Source organism: Trichoplusia ni, chromosome 24 (genome assembly GCF_003590095.1).
Source record: "Trichoplusia ni isolate ovarian cell line Hi5 chromosome 24, tn1, whole genome shotgun sequence".
Taxonomy (NCBI): Eukaryota; Metazoa; Arthropoda; class Insecta; order Lepidoptera; family Noctuidae; genus Trichoplusia; species Trichoplusia ni.
The window spans coordinates 2,888,908-2,903,771 of NC_039501.1; the positions used below are offsets into that span (position 1 = coordinate 2,888,908).

At 34.9% G+C, this 14,864-nt stretch overlaps 1 protein-coding gene across 1 annotated transcript in view; it reads left to right on the forward strand.

Annotated features, from left to right (window-relative positions):
* LOC113505196 overlaps positions 1 to 14,864 on the forward strand; it is a 116,177-nt gene that overhangs the window by 76,741 nt on the left and 24,572 nt on the right. Inside the window, exons 2-3 of the mRNA XM_026887788.1 lie at positions 4,461 to 5,735; positions 6,054 to 6,163. Of these exons, the coding sequence (XP_026743589.1) occupies positions 4,461 to 5,735; positions 6,054 to 6,163 (1,385 nt within the window). The remainder of the gene's footprint in view (positions 1 to 4,460; positions 5,736 to 6,053; positions 6,164 to 14,864) is intronic.

Genomic DNA, 14,864 nt, shown 5'->3' on the forward strand with positions numbered 1-14,864 from the left:
TGTAGTTTTTAAGTTATAAAAAACAGTGAGAAAATAAATAATATTTTTCCGTTTGTCACGCAGAGATATCCAATTTAATTTATTACCATTGATTAGGTAGGTATCGAAATAAAAAAATTTTGGACAGACCTATAGTCTAAGGGCAGGCAGTTACCCACGGTCGGTGCGCGGTAAATTGCTAAGAATGCCGCGAACCGACTAAATGTAGGAGACGAAGCACGGCGGTTTAGGTTCAGTGAGTAAGAGTTTGAAGCTACCCGCTTCCTCCCCTGAGGATATGGGTGTTCATGAGGATTCCCTCGCCTAACCAAAAAGGAATTGATAGCTTCATTTGACCACATGCTCGTATAAACTTCTGAAGTACGCATTAAGGAATCTAATCTTTGAGTAGCGGGAGATTAAACAACATTTTTGGAGATTTTAATGGAATATTGGTGATGCGTAACTCCGTGTACAAACAGCTTAATTTTTGAATTTATGACACACTTGTGTTTGATTGTTGACGAACAAATATTTGTGTGAATAATTCTCATGGGTTTCTTAAGATAGAATGAATTGCTTAGATTATGTTTTGGTGAATATTGAATTGACAATTTTAAATCGCTGCTAAGCTATGTGTCAAGGGTATGAATGTCTTGTTATGTAGTTCATTTTTTTCCCTAATTTCCTCCACTATATATAGTATATTTCTCTTTATGATTCCGTACACTCCTTTAAAGTTGTCGAAGAAAAGTAGCCCATGTGTCAACTACATCCATACCAAATTTCATTAAAATCGGTCTATCGTAACAAACACACATAAACACCCATATATACCTTTCATATATATCTATACTAATATTATAAAGAGGAAATATTTGATTGTTTGTTTGTTTGACATGAATAGGCTTCGAAACTAATGGTCCGATTTGAAAAATTCTTTCACTCTTGAGAAGCTACATTGAACCCGCTGAACATAGGCTATAATTTATTTCAAAAATATTAGGGGTCCGTAAGAAAATCCAACCACGCGGACGAAGTCGCGGGCTGCTAGTTTATAATATTAGTTTTACCTGTTTAACGTTTAATTATTCCATTCTCCATAATTCCTAGAGTAATTGTTTACTAGTTGGTCTATAAAGCAGGTTCTAATTAAAGCTACTTATGGGACAATGTGTAATGACGGTTATTACGTCACGACATCACACTGACTCATCAGAGACTAGTGCAGATGAACTCATGTTTTAAGGACTAAAGTAGTATTAACTGCACGGATAGCTGAGTGGTTGAGGTCACCACGCCAAACACATTGCGCGCGACGTGTCCCGGGTTCGATCCTTGAGTAGGACACGCATTTATGTCATCGACGAATGCTCGCACGGTCCGGTCGTTTTAGTCTTATACTCTACAGACTCAAAACCAAACTAAGGGTTCTGTATAAATAGTGTAACAACTGTCAATTATTTGATCTAATGTTTACCTAGATTTATGTTATTGGATACAGAAAATTTATGTAATTAGTTACAGAAATACATTACCTTTAAAAATTTCAACGATACAATTATATATTTAGGTTTTAGAAGAACTTTATTTCTCATAAGAATTACATCAATAATTCACTTACTAATGCACATATTATTTTAGTTACAAACCCTAATAATTTAACAAAAAAATACCCATTGTACAATTCATAAGCTAGATATATGTCTTTTTAAAAGACATTTAAAGTCATGTCATTAATATGTTTATAAGATGTTGTTCTAGTGAACTTTGGCCTCTGAATAGGACGTTTCCTGTGCTCAAGTGATTCCTATGATGCGGTCCATCCTGTATCGGTATTAAATATATATTGATCTTGTCTTGTCGGCTCCATTACTATTCAATTGAATCTTCTTTGAATTGTATGTTGTTGTGTGTAGTTGTGTATTGATGAATGAAATGAAAAGCAATTTGAAAGATTAGATAATGGGGAGTAAGATATTGTGTTGTGATAGTGGTTTTAAATAATACTTTAGGTAGAATTCAGGAATAGTTAGTGAATTTTATATTAGAATAACTTAAACAAAAATGGATTTTGGTGACATATTTTTTGTGACTCTTACAAAAATCGCTTACTACGGATACCGAGTCTTATATTTTCTCTCACTTCATGTATTTTTGCTATAATCACTGTTTACTTCAAACCAATAGGTATTAAAACACATACAATAGAAAAAAAAACTTCAGACAGGACTCGAACTTTTGATGCAAATCGCTTTGTCTAATACCTTGCCTGTCACCTTTCTTTTCAAACCAAAATTGAATATAATTTAAAACGGTATTACTTAATTGAATTTACACGGCCCGAACATTAAAGCGAGTTAAAGTGACCCCAAAAATATTAAAAAGGCTTTAACCAACACATAAAACAGAAATAAAATACTATCCTTTCTTATCACACCATAAAATAACATCAAACGACGCTTAATAGATATTTTATTACGGTTTACTTCGGCTAGATAACACCAAATAACTTGTAAGTATTTATTGTTATGTAAATTAGATCCGTCAAGTCAGACTCCGCGGAAGCGAGACGCCGCTATCTGAAATGTAGAGCTGTCTCGCTCGCACGGATACAGGCTTTTAGGATGAAATATTTTCGAGGATATATCTTTTAATGTCATCTTTAGTCGTTTCTTAACTTTGACAATTGTCATTGTTGATGGATATAACACAGGGCACAAAGGACTATTTGATATGGGAGTGTGGTCGAAAAGAGTAGGTTTCTTGAGGCTTTTGCATTTTGGAATTGAATTGATTGACTTTCAGAATCATTTTAAAGCATTATTCAAATAATCTCTATTATTACTTTTTTGTCATGCATAAAATAGTTATAATATCGTACCTTATGCGATAAACAATGTCTACGAAAAATTGAAGGACAATAAAGAGGAAGAAAACTTGCCATTTACTCATGTCCCTGTTGATTAAACATTCTAAAAACAATTATACTTCCTCCCCTTGGTACTATCAGCTCATAAAAAGCTGTATTTTAAATAGACCGTAAACAAAAATCAAAGTCATCGCGTGTCTTTAACATCGACCCAAACTGGAGTTCATTTAATAAGTTTAAAAGCTTTTTCGTTAGGCGATGCTTTACCGTAATGACATAATCCGAAAGAGAGCTGTGATAACCATGGAACAAAGACAAATGAAGGAAGTGGCAGTGGCTATTTGCGATGAGAATCAGATGGATATGTTAGGCTTGTAGACAAGTTACATTACCCCAAGCGTTGACTATAAAAAATCTCTCAAGAGTATTTGACTGACACGTCAAAGTCACGTCACCTGTCGAAGAGGAATGCCATCCACATATACTTAAAGTTTTTCGAGATAATATAATAATTTAAAATATAAACGCCATCTAGTCTCAAACTAAGCTAAGCTTATATTATGAATAGTAGACAACTGATAAACATACCTAATTATATTTATAAATACATCTACATAATATAGATAAACTATACTCAGACACAAAACAAATGATCACACAAACAATGGTCCTGGGTGTGAATGTAACCTACGACCTCTGGTATAGCAGTCAGGGTAACTAACCAATAGACCAACAAGCCGCATAGACGATATGATAACAGAATGGATCCTCTACTATCACAGTCCATGGGTATTTCCCCCTACTTGCTTATGTTCCATGATTATATGATGATAACCATCGCAATGATATTTTAGGGCGCGACTTGACTTAGATTGTTACAGGGATTTCTGTTTTACGAGTTTACAATCCAATGTTTTTTAAAGACCAAGACTTTTTTTTTAATGTTCGCTTAGTTTTAGACGAAATTAGTTGCTAAAAGCTGTCTTTTAAATGTTTTTCGGAATTCCTCGAACTTCGAAGTAGTACCTAATAAAGCAACTTTTAATTTCGAGGTTCAATAGATATAGTTTTAGGAGGCAAAATGTTTAAATCTTGAGACAAGGTTTTGCAATAATCTCTCGATGAAATATTTAAATGCAGTAATGACGTTATTTATTAAACTATTAAGTTACTGTTTTATGGAGAGAAAGGTATTCATATGCCAGTTAACATTGATGCAACATAATCTCACACATGACAGAATATGAATGCTATTAGAAATCTCAAACCGTATCGAAAACCGGTATAGTAATTTAGAAGATTAACACATTTCAATGGACATTCATTTTTATGGCATTGACGAAATTATGGACGATTTGCTAAACTCTTACTAAATGTTTATAAATATTAATGTTTATAAAATGTCTTGCATCATAAAATAGATTGCATTTTGATTGAAAACTTACTGCGATTGTTAATTTATTTTATTACTGTTATACGGATTTGTATTCACATTTTACGTAGGTAGAAGGTACAATATCGTTAAACCTATTGGCACTTAAAATTCAATAAACTCCTCAATTCCAAAGCCAGTAGCAATCAACTAAACACAGTGTTTTGTTTATTACAGGTAGCACAACAGATCTGACGCCCACGCTCATCGGCATATACGACTCTTTATTGGAACCGTCAAAAAGTCTAAGACCAGAAGCGAATACTTTAGAAACAGCAAAAGATGCAAGAAATGACCCCCCAGTAGAAGTAAAGGAAACAAAAGAGACTAAACAAGACATATCTACGACAGAAGGGCAGAAGATGATCACAGGAGGTGTCAAACTGCCCATCACGAGCTTTAACAAAAGCTCCTTGTATACAAATCGAACTAAAAGTGATAACGTTGGTGCTAGTGACGAATTGGATAAGTGTAACGCGGTTAGTGACTCTTTACTTAAAATACAAAGGACTTTTAAAGAAATGAAACAAGAGACGACGTTCGACAACCTCTCGCCAAATGTCAAACGGATGATTTCAAGTGCTACTGAAACGTCCACGTTAAAGTTTCAAAAGAAAACTGGTAACGTTGGTAGATCTTCAATGAGACATAAGACAAACATTCCTTTGGTTGGGGCCACATCGAAAATTTCACAATCAGGCGTAGAAATTCTTCCCTCAGTTGAAATCTACGACCAACCTTGTGCTATCAAAAGTTTTAATAAGTCCAAAAGCGAGGAAATTGAATCTCCGAAAGCGGTGCCTTTGAAACCAGAATTCAAAATAGATGACGCTCAAACGTACGACATCCCAACGAATAACAGGCCGGCTATTTACGACGTTCCCGTTGTAAATAACAAAACTGCTTTCGAATCTCTGTCTCTCCCTTACATCGACCAATCCATCGAGCTCTCTATAACATCAAACGATAGAGAGTTCGATATCAAATTGTCATCGAAAGACAACTCGCCGATGAAGCCAACCCCAAAAAGTCCCATTCGATCTCCTGTCAAAATCCCGGTTAACGAAGGCACAAACAGTTTGCACCGCAAAGACTTCGTGAATAAGAGTGAAAGTCCTTCGAAACTTTTGTCGAAAGCTGGTCCATACCCCGAAGCCGTGGGATCTACTGGTAATTTAAAAACGTGTGAGAAAGAGGTGATACGATTGAACCCCGCGGTGGAAGTTTCTCGACCCCTTTCAATGAGTTCTATTGCTTCCTCTAGTTCCACTTCGAGTAGTGGTGTTCAGAACAAAGGGGGAGTGAATTCTGCTTATTTAGCTTCTATTGAGAGTTTGGATGACCACAGTGATGCTGATATGACTTCGGCGAACGGTAGCAATCACTTTGTAAATAAAGCTGGGATGATGAACAAAAGTGCATCAGAGGAGAGGAATTCGGAAGACAAGCCACGTATGTATTTTATTAGATTATTTACAAAATATTGTGGATGGGATTTTAATAATATTTTACTTCCAAAAGATTTTGATTGCTCGTTGCAATATAACATATTTTTATTTATTCTCACGTTTGAGATTACATGTGCTCGTTATCCATTATAATAATGTTAAGAACCAATCGATTTGATCTCTTGTACCTTTTACCATCAGTGTACAAAACCAAAAGCCCTAAAACTAAAATACTCAAGATCCTATCCACTGTACTGGATCTATTGTAATAATGTCCATTCTTACCATTACTCTACTATTAACTGTGGTCTGTTGTCTCCAGGTGCTCAGCTAGCAGACGAGATGTCTGGTCTCTCGCAGCTGGAGCGCGTGTGCTCAGAGATTGTTCAGACAGAGAATGTGTACGTCGAAGACTTAAGGCAGGTGGTCGAGGTGAGTTCACTTCTTCTGTGTGCTAAAGTATTTCTGCTATTGTTATATTACTTATTATTGTTGATTCTTTTTGTTTCGTGACTTATCAATTTAGCATAGTATAGCAGAATAAGTCTATCGGTCCCTCATCCTGTTGTTTCCAATAAACTTTCTTTTTCTGAATATTTAATTTCCTCTGCTATTGTGACATTACCAAGTATTGTTGTGCTACTTTTATCATTTAATCAGCAGTCCGTCTTTCAAGGGTTGTCCGTCCTCTATTGAAGTGTTTCCAATAAACTTAGCTATAGCATTACCTTATATCCACTGTATGTTCTATCGAAAGAGGCATATCGAGAATGTAGCGAGAAAACGCTTGAATAAAAACAGCACATCCAATGTAAACAGGACTATTACTGGTGTGCAAAAGAGACACCGTTACGTGCACTCCAATGCGCTGTCCTTCTTCTTCTAAATCAACAATCCCGCTTTAAAAGCTCTTAAAGGGCATTCAAATTTGACGTTAGTTAATTCGGTTAAAGCCCACCTGATGTTAAATCTAACTCTCCAAATTAAAATGTATCCGTCTTTAAATAACTGAACTATTAGTTCACTGGTCTCTACTTGTTTGTTTTGCCACAACTTCCTATCCCTTTGAAACATCAGATGCGTTCTCATTCTAACCTCCGTTTTAGTTAAATTAGTTGAACTCTGGTTAAAATGTTTCGTAACACTTGCCTTTGTAAGCTAACACCGCGTGAAATATGTTTAGGTATTGTTGAGTAAATTGTAAGTTAAAATTAAAAATATCAATACGTGTTTACATTATTCATTGATTGCGTATCTATTAAGTATCCAATATTTCATTGTTTATCAGTTAAGCATTAATTTTAAGATCTCAGTGTTGTTTCTGATTAACTTTTTCACTTAATGTGCAATTATTTTTCCTTCGACAATTATTTATTCTATCTCTCGGCCTATTTTGAAAGACATAATTTTCATAAAAGGTGTGGTGACTATAGCATAAATAATTAAAGAACGAATCCGATGCCCAGTTTTGGATCATGCAATATCTTTAAAAATGCACACAAATTCTTGAATTTCCTGGCTTTGTTCCACAGACAAAAAGTATCTTAAACTACTTCGACCTAAGTTAAGTAAAATGTGTTTAAAGAACTAAGTTTCCTAGTTCGCTAACTGCCTCTGTTATCAAACCTCGCAATGGGGTCAGACCTACCACTACCTCTTAAACTAAGACCGTTGTTGCTGTCGAAGTGAGATAGAACTACGTGGGGTAGAGTGTCGTCTCGCTTGCACTTAATCTAGAATCCTGAAGAGTTCGTAGTAAGTAGGTTGTTGCTAGGCAGAAGGTACGGTGACCTGCTGTGCTCGACCCACTTACACCGTAGTACTTTATAATTAACTTGAGTTATTGTTTATGCATATTAGGTATAACATTATTTTACTTTGCTTTTTTTTGTATTAGCAGGGAATTAATGTATTATTATTTGAATTCGTTGAAATGTATGTATAAATTGCTTTGGGTTTTTTAACGGAACGTTAAAAGAGATTAATTTTTGCTTCGATATTCTTCTACAAATTCTAATGCCGATGCAGTGTACTTGACATTAAAATCAATTTCGAAATAGTTTAGATATATTTTAATTAAATAATCTATTCAGTCTGTTGAAACCTCAAACTTATCCATTCATCCTTGACGTCAACATGACAATTAACTGTCAATGTCATAATTGATAATTAAATGTAATTGAATGACTTTTTTTACTGGTAATGCAATGTTGCTACTTCGTTAATAAGATCGCGTGGCTTACCGACCCTCTGGCCCGCCGGTGGTGACCTGCAACCCTACTACCATCTTCTAAAGATCTATTATTGCAAGTGTGCGAAAGAGACACCACTCAACCCCGTGTAGTGCTGTCCCGCTTCCACAAGTGCAATAATATTACTTTTAAAGATGGCGGTGAGCTCACTGGTAGTTATGTCAATTTATTACGACTTAATTAACAGAAACTTGTTAATACACCTTCATTGTATTACTAAGAATTATGTTTGTTGCCTTGTGAAATATTGCAGTTGGTCAACTAGTGTTGTTTTGTGTAATTAATTTGTGAGGTAGTTGACTTCTAGCGGAATATCTATGGTCAAATAATGAGCTTCGGTTTGGTTTTCTGCAATTATGACACTTATTTAGTAAAAATGCGATGTTTTAATTTACTATGAACTCTCTCATTCTTGAACTACTGTGATATAAAAAATAAACTAAATTGCTATGAAACGTGACTCAATAATGAACTAACAAATGAGTTGTATTTTATTTTGACACTACTTTTCTTTTCGTTAAATAAAAAATACATTACAAACAATAATTTGTGTCACTATCACTACTTTCTCGCTACCGTTTTGGACTTAATTATAATCATATCATATGCACACTTATTGAGCTGGCTGTACGCCGAATTTCACTGCACATCGGGGGCTACCGAAACCAATATGGCGGCAGGAAGCTGTCAATCGTGACAGGTGTCAAATTGACGCTGTCACTCTGCCACTGCTAATTAGCTGACAAGTTGCCGGCTTTGGACAGGTTTAATTTGGCGGTAAAAGTGAAATTTATTAATTTATTTTTGTTCTAAATAAAACCATAGGCAGTATTGTAGAAAACTTTCTTTGTAACGCGGTTTTTTTTTCTTAAACTAATAAAACCAGGATACGAGGTCAGTCGTTCGATACGGTTATTCAAGCCATGGATAGTAGATTGCAACCGTTTGACCGTGCAATTTATACCGTCTTGTACCAGACCTTACCACCTAAGGGCAGGTCCTATAGATCAGTCTGTATTCTACTTAATATACAGCTTCTTGTGTCCTTCGATATGTATGTGTACTTAAACTTACATTAAAACTGTTTTAATGTGAAGGACAGTCTTAATTGTGATGAGATATATTTAAGGAGGCTGAAGGAGTGTGGATAAATACTTGATTGATGTGTTGTAATTTGTAAGGATGGGTTTACATCATGTAAAGTTATGTTTTTGCGAGAATTTCTAGTGATAACACAGTTTTTACCAAAACTGTGCTTATTAGCAATGAAATTTATGAATCAAAAGTCAATTAATCAAATGCCTAAGTATATTAAAACTTCTAAATAAACTGTAGATATTGCATGTTTAGAAAAACATTTAAATGTGTCAAAATGACATCGACAGACGTCAAACTGACATTAGACAAGTCTAAACGTCAATAGTCCCATAAATTCAACCGCCTCTAGTACTTTTATAAATAGAAACCCTTTCTGCGTTACTTAATGATTAATTCAAATGTTAATTTACTCCCTAAGATGGGATAAACAAAAAACTAATTCGCCATAGAAAGACAGCAATGGTTCCTACACAAAACCGGTGACAGATAGACAGAGCCGTTGATCTTAGTCACTGTGACCTACCAGTTACACTAGACCCTTTACATTCATCCAATCGTCCTTTAAACACCCAATTCCCGAAGAATACGAGAAACACGGCAGCTCAATTTATACTGGTCGATTTATCTTAGGGAAGAGAATAATGGTTAATGATTTTAATCTCTGATGTATGTAGATAAGGCTTAAAATGCGATGGCATGTTTGCTTAGCAGTTTGCTAACGGGAACCCCTAATATGGGGGTTGATTACAGGGTGCCCAGTAATTGTGACCGATTTATTTTTATACCTGTTTTTTGTTATTTAGTTAGAAATGTTTAGTTGTGGACTAATATGGGCAAATGGTTATAGGTCTACAGTTAAGTAATGTAATGTGACTCTTCCTTGTTGCTGTGGTATAGCTCGATTGCAATTAAAATAATTAAGTGTTAGCATAATGATTTTATTGATTACCATAAGATGTTTGCTGAAAAAACATTCTTTGATCACCCTAGCATTGTGCGAGATAAAGTTTTATCAAAAACAATGACAAGTTTTAAAGATATATTTTTTGGAAACCCGAGAAAAAAAAATGGTCATATCCTGTTATGGTTTGTTATTCCGTAAAAAATAGGCTATACAAACATAATTATTTGCAACAAAAATGGGTCACTCATAAAATGTATGACCTTCGTTGCTTTACTTCCATGTTTATGGAAGTTTTTAGCTGTATAGACTTAAAAAGTCTAGCTGGCATAGTTCGTTAGATACAGCAAGGTAACGGCCAGACAGCGGAACCTTATCAACAGGGTTTCTTTGGTACAGAACCCTAAAAAAAGATGTGAAATTTAGAAATATTTCCTTTAACCACTCTGTTAAAGTTATAAACGTCACATTTTGAATGATTAAAAGCTATCACAAACAAATATTTAATTTACAACCATTTATAAAGTAAAATAAACAGCCGTACTCGGTATTACACGAAGCCAGTTGCTTCAGTAAACAAATGCGACTCATACATATTGAACGTAATAAACTAAGCAGCATGAATGAAAACTCAACAGGTTTTTGAACTATTTTTATACATTACGGACATAGAGTAAGTACCTCACAGAGGCGAAACATCATAAAAGCGTACAATAATAAAGAGCTACACTTTAAAACTAGAATAATCCAGCTGTTAGCGGTTTCACCAAAAAGAAGAAATATGTTTATTTTTTTTAAACTTACGCGATTGATCAAGTGATGATGTACAAATGTCAATAGCTTTGGTAGGAAAGCTACTAATTACCTGCTATAAGAAACATAGTTTTTTATTTCAATTGTCATAATTGACTATCGAAATCTCGTGTGACGTCACTTACCAGTACGCTTTTTACTGGCAAATGATGTTACTACCACTTTAATCATTCTTACTTTTTTAATGATGAGATAAAATGAAAAATAGGAGTAGTATAAGTTTTAGTCAAATACCCTATTAAATATCACAAACATCACATAGCAACACCCATTTTATTAATGATACCACCACCCTATGATTAAAATATCTTTCTTCGAAGCTTAACCTCTGTGGAGTTCTTACTCTTTGGTATGGCGTCGCATATTTATAGAGCATATGCATCGCGTGGGTTGAGAGTCTTAAAAATACATGCACGACAATGTTGTGAGGTTGGGATCAAATAGTTCGGAGTATTTCACATAATACGTTGTTTGTAGACCGATTTGTCAAGGTTTGTATGTAAAATATAATTGATTTGATAGAATTTTGAGCTGATCTTTTAATGCGATGAACATATATTATGTCGGGGTGAATAAATCCTGTCCATCTCTTGAACCGTGATAGCTAGGCAGTTGAAATTGCACAGAATTTCAGTTGGTCCTAACACAACGAATACTAAAAATGGAAAAAGAAGTAGTTAGCAACATTTGGGTTGAGTCCTCTGAATTGTTTTTATCACCTAACCAATTTATTTTCCTTTAGCCTAATAATTTCTAATTTCTTCGGAATTTTCAGGATAGCGAGTTCAACTGGCATTTAACCAGACATTTTAAGTATACACCGATTCTTTGGACATTTCTTATCCGATTTTGTAACCATAAGAAATGTGTATTTCTTCTTCTAAACGAGCCTGATATTGACAAGAAATAGGTTTCGACTAACATTTATCATTTTCAAATAAATGTGAAAGTGTGACCTACGCAAGAAATTCAAATATTTCTTTATATTGATGTATTTATTAATGAACGCCCGAGGCAGTGAATATGTTAAGTTAAGTTTTATATTAAAGTTCTCGCCTATCTCAATAGGTTGATACTTAGTATTTGACATCATAATCAATTTGATTGTATCTAAAATAATCTAAATGTATAATCTAGAGGAGACACTCCCAGCCCGCAGCGATGGCAATGAATTTTTAAGTCTTATTTTACCTTTTATTTTGTGTTATGTATCGTAAGAAGAGTATTATCACAAGAAGTTTTTTTTCGTGGTCATCAAAGGATGGTGTAGTCATAAATTTGATAGGTCCGTAGGTCGCCAATTTATATGTATTGCAAATTCCTAGCGAGTCTGACGCTTGCCTGATTTTTTAATATAAACGCTTATCCAGCAAAATATATTCAACAATTAGATAACGAGTCAGTACATTTCTCTAAAGTCTTCTTAACCATAGAAATCATAATTGTTCTCAAGCTAGTTTGTATAAAAATAACCTCCATTGACACATCCCTCCCACACCACAGACAACACACATTCGACGCGTAGGCTTTATGGACCGACGCATATAATTATTGATTTATATACCAACGTGCATTTAAATTTGTGATCGCACGGATTACAGATAGTCATTGATAAGCGCAGCTTTCTAGGATACGGGCTGTGTTATACGATGAAGCGATTTTGTTTCGAGCGATTTAAAAGTCTATTTTAGGCTAAGTGGTAGACATTTTTTAATGATTGTTTTATTTGATAGAGGCAATAACAATTACATTATATATGTTATGTGAAAAAATAACGTTTGTTACATTATCGTACACCAACGAAATGGGGTGTTTAACCGAAAATTAAGTGGCCGCTGTTACAAAAAATACAGAAAATTACGGCAACGCTACAAAGCGAGAAAAAAAATCATACCCTTTAATTTATTTGTCACCCATCCTAATTTCTTGTTTTAGCCTATACGGAACACTCAGCGTCGCAAGTCTGACTCGCACTTGACGGGTTATCTTATGAATCTCCGTCTCTTATAAAACGGCCCTATGCTTACCATAGCGAGCTATTTAAACAAGGCGTGCTTGGTCTGTGGGCTTGAAGCTTCGCTTCAGGCTGTGCACCGTAGATGCGCTGAATATATGTAGGAATGTGTATGGAAAAATGACTTTTTATTTAAGACTAGCTGTTGCCCGCGACTTCGTCCCCGTGGGTAGAGGATATAAGTTATGCTTTATACCTGCCCTGATTTTCGTATTAGTCGCAGCGTGATGGTTTATAAGCCTTCCTCGATGGATGGTCTACTCAACACAAAAATATTTTTTCAATTTGGACCAGTAGTTCCTGAGGTTAGCGCGTTCAAACAAACAAACACAAAAACTCTTCAGCTTCATATATTAGTATAGATAAAAGATCCTTCAGAAGAATTTAAATGGTGAATTTAGTCCTGCGTTTAGGTTAAATGTAATGTAAGTGGTTTCAGTTTTAACAGTTTTGTGAATTTCTAATAAGGGAAGCAATATTGGATTTTAAATACAAATAGATAAAGACAGCTATCGCACGATAAAATATTCTTAAGAGTAATTTATATGGTGAATTCATTGATGTTGGCAAGTTAACAGTTTTGTGAAGTTCCAATAAGAGTACCTACAAAGGTTTGATTTTTAAATAAATAAACCTATCTGCCGATAAATCAACAAAATCAGTTGATCCAGGATCCAGATTCTGACGTAAAAAAATACAGGTGAAATGAGACCTCCTTTCTGTAGTCGGGTAAAAAAACCAGTTAGAAACTCATAGTGTGGTGCTGTATACTCGACACTACACACAATATTACTATATTATTACGCCTAATACCTCTAAATATACCCATTTCAATTGCTGTTAAATAAACTCATAAATTAGATAAACATTTTTACGGTGATCAGTGAACATAACCTCTTTAGTTTGTTGCGGTCTGAGTTGTAAGATGTAACGCTTGTGCAGAGATACTAAATAGATTTGATTGTAGCTATACAGGTATAGGCAGAAGGCTCGTAAATGTTATGATCTTGAACGTGTATATTTGTAGCATTTATTTTGTTTAAGTGTCTTCTGTCAAGACGAACGCCATCTCAGTCTGCCCGTGACCATGATACCTGCAAAGGTTTCGAAACGTCGGGAACTAAAATCTAAAATTAAACCGCGATAAAATCCGTAAAAGTAGTTTCATTTGAATAATTTAAGTGTATTCTTTTATTTTTTCATGAATTCTTCGTTAGATTAGAAGTGGAGCTATTTGTGATTTAGGTCCATTTTTCTAGTCAAAAGTTAGGCTTTTGAATAAAATTAGTCTTTTTTATCTCTACTCAAAGTCAATTAATGAAACTCCAAACATTGAGATAAATCCTAATGATATCACCATACAATTTTCAGACTATATTTTTGTTTGTTGCAAGGAAAGTGAAAATGATTCAAACATTGAAGATGAAGATGTACTACACAGTAAAAAATGACTTTTTAATAGTTAACTTAGGTACCATATTTCTATACTGAACCTACTTCAAAATTACGCATGTGATAATAAGTGACGCACATTTCATAAGAAGCAAGGACTCAATGCATTGCTCATTCAAACCACAAGCAACTGTTATTATAATGATTAAACATAAACTAAATCGACCTTTGTTGACTATTCGTCATACGAGTGTCAAGCAATTTGTATCAGTACTTCTATGAGACATTGTACACACGTCTAAATTTCATCATCCTAGCCTTTTCCAAAATATGTTGGCGTCGGCTTTCAGCGTCTGCCTGACCTCTTCAACCCAGTTACCTGGGAAACACGATACCCCTTGGTTAGAGTTGGTTAGTGTAGCTTATCCTCTGATCGATCAACTTATGTATTTGTAGTATAGCCACAGCTTCCCAAAGATCCCAATCGTATGAGTTACTTTTCGCGAGTAACACCATCAGACGTCCTTTTTTTCGGTATGGCTTAGGAATCCTCTTGGACTCACTCCCTCGGAGGAGGTTATGGGTAGTGTCAGCCTCTTACTGACTAAACCTGAACCGCCGTGCTACGTCATCCGCGTTTGTGTGTCGGTGCATAATGCATTG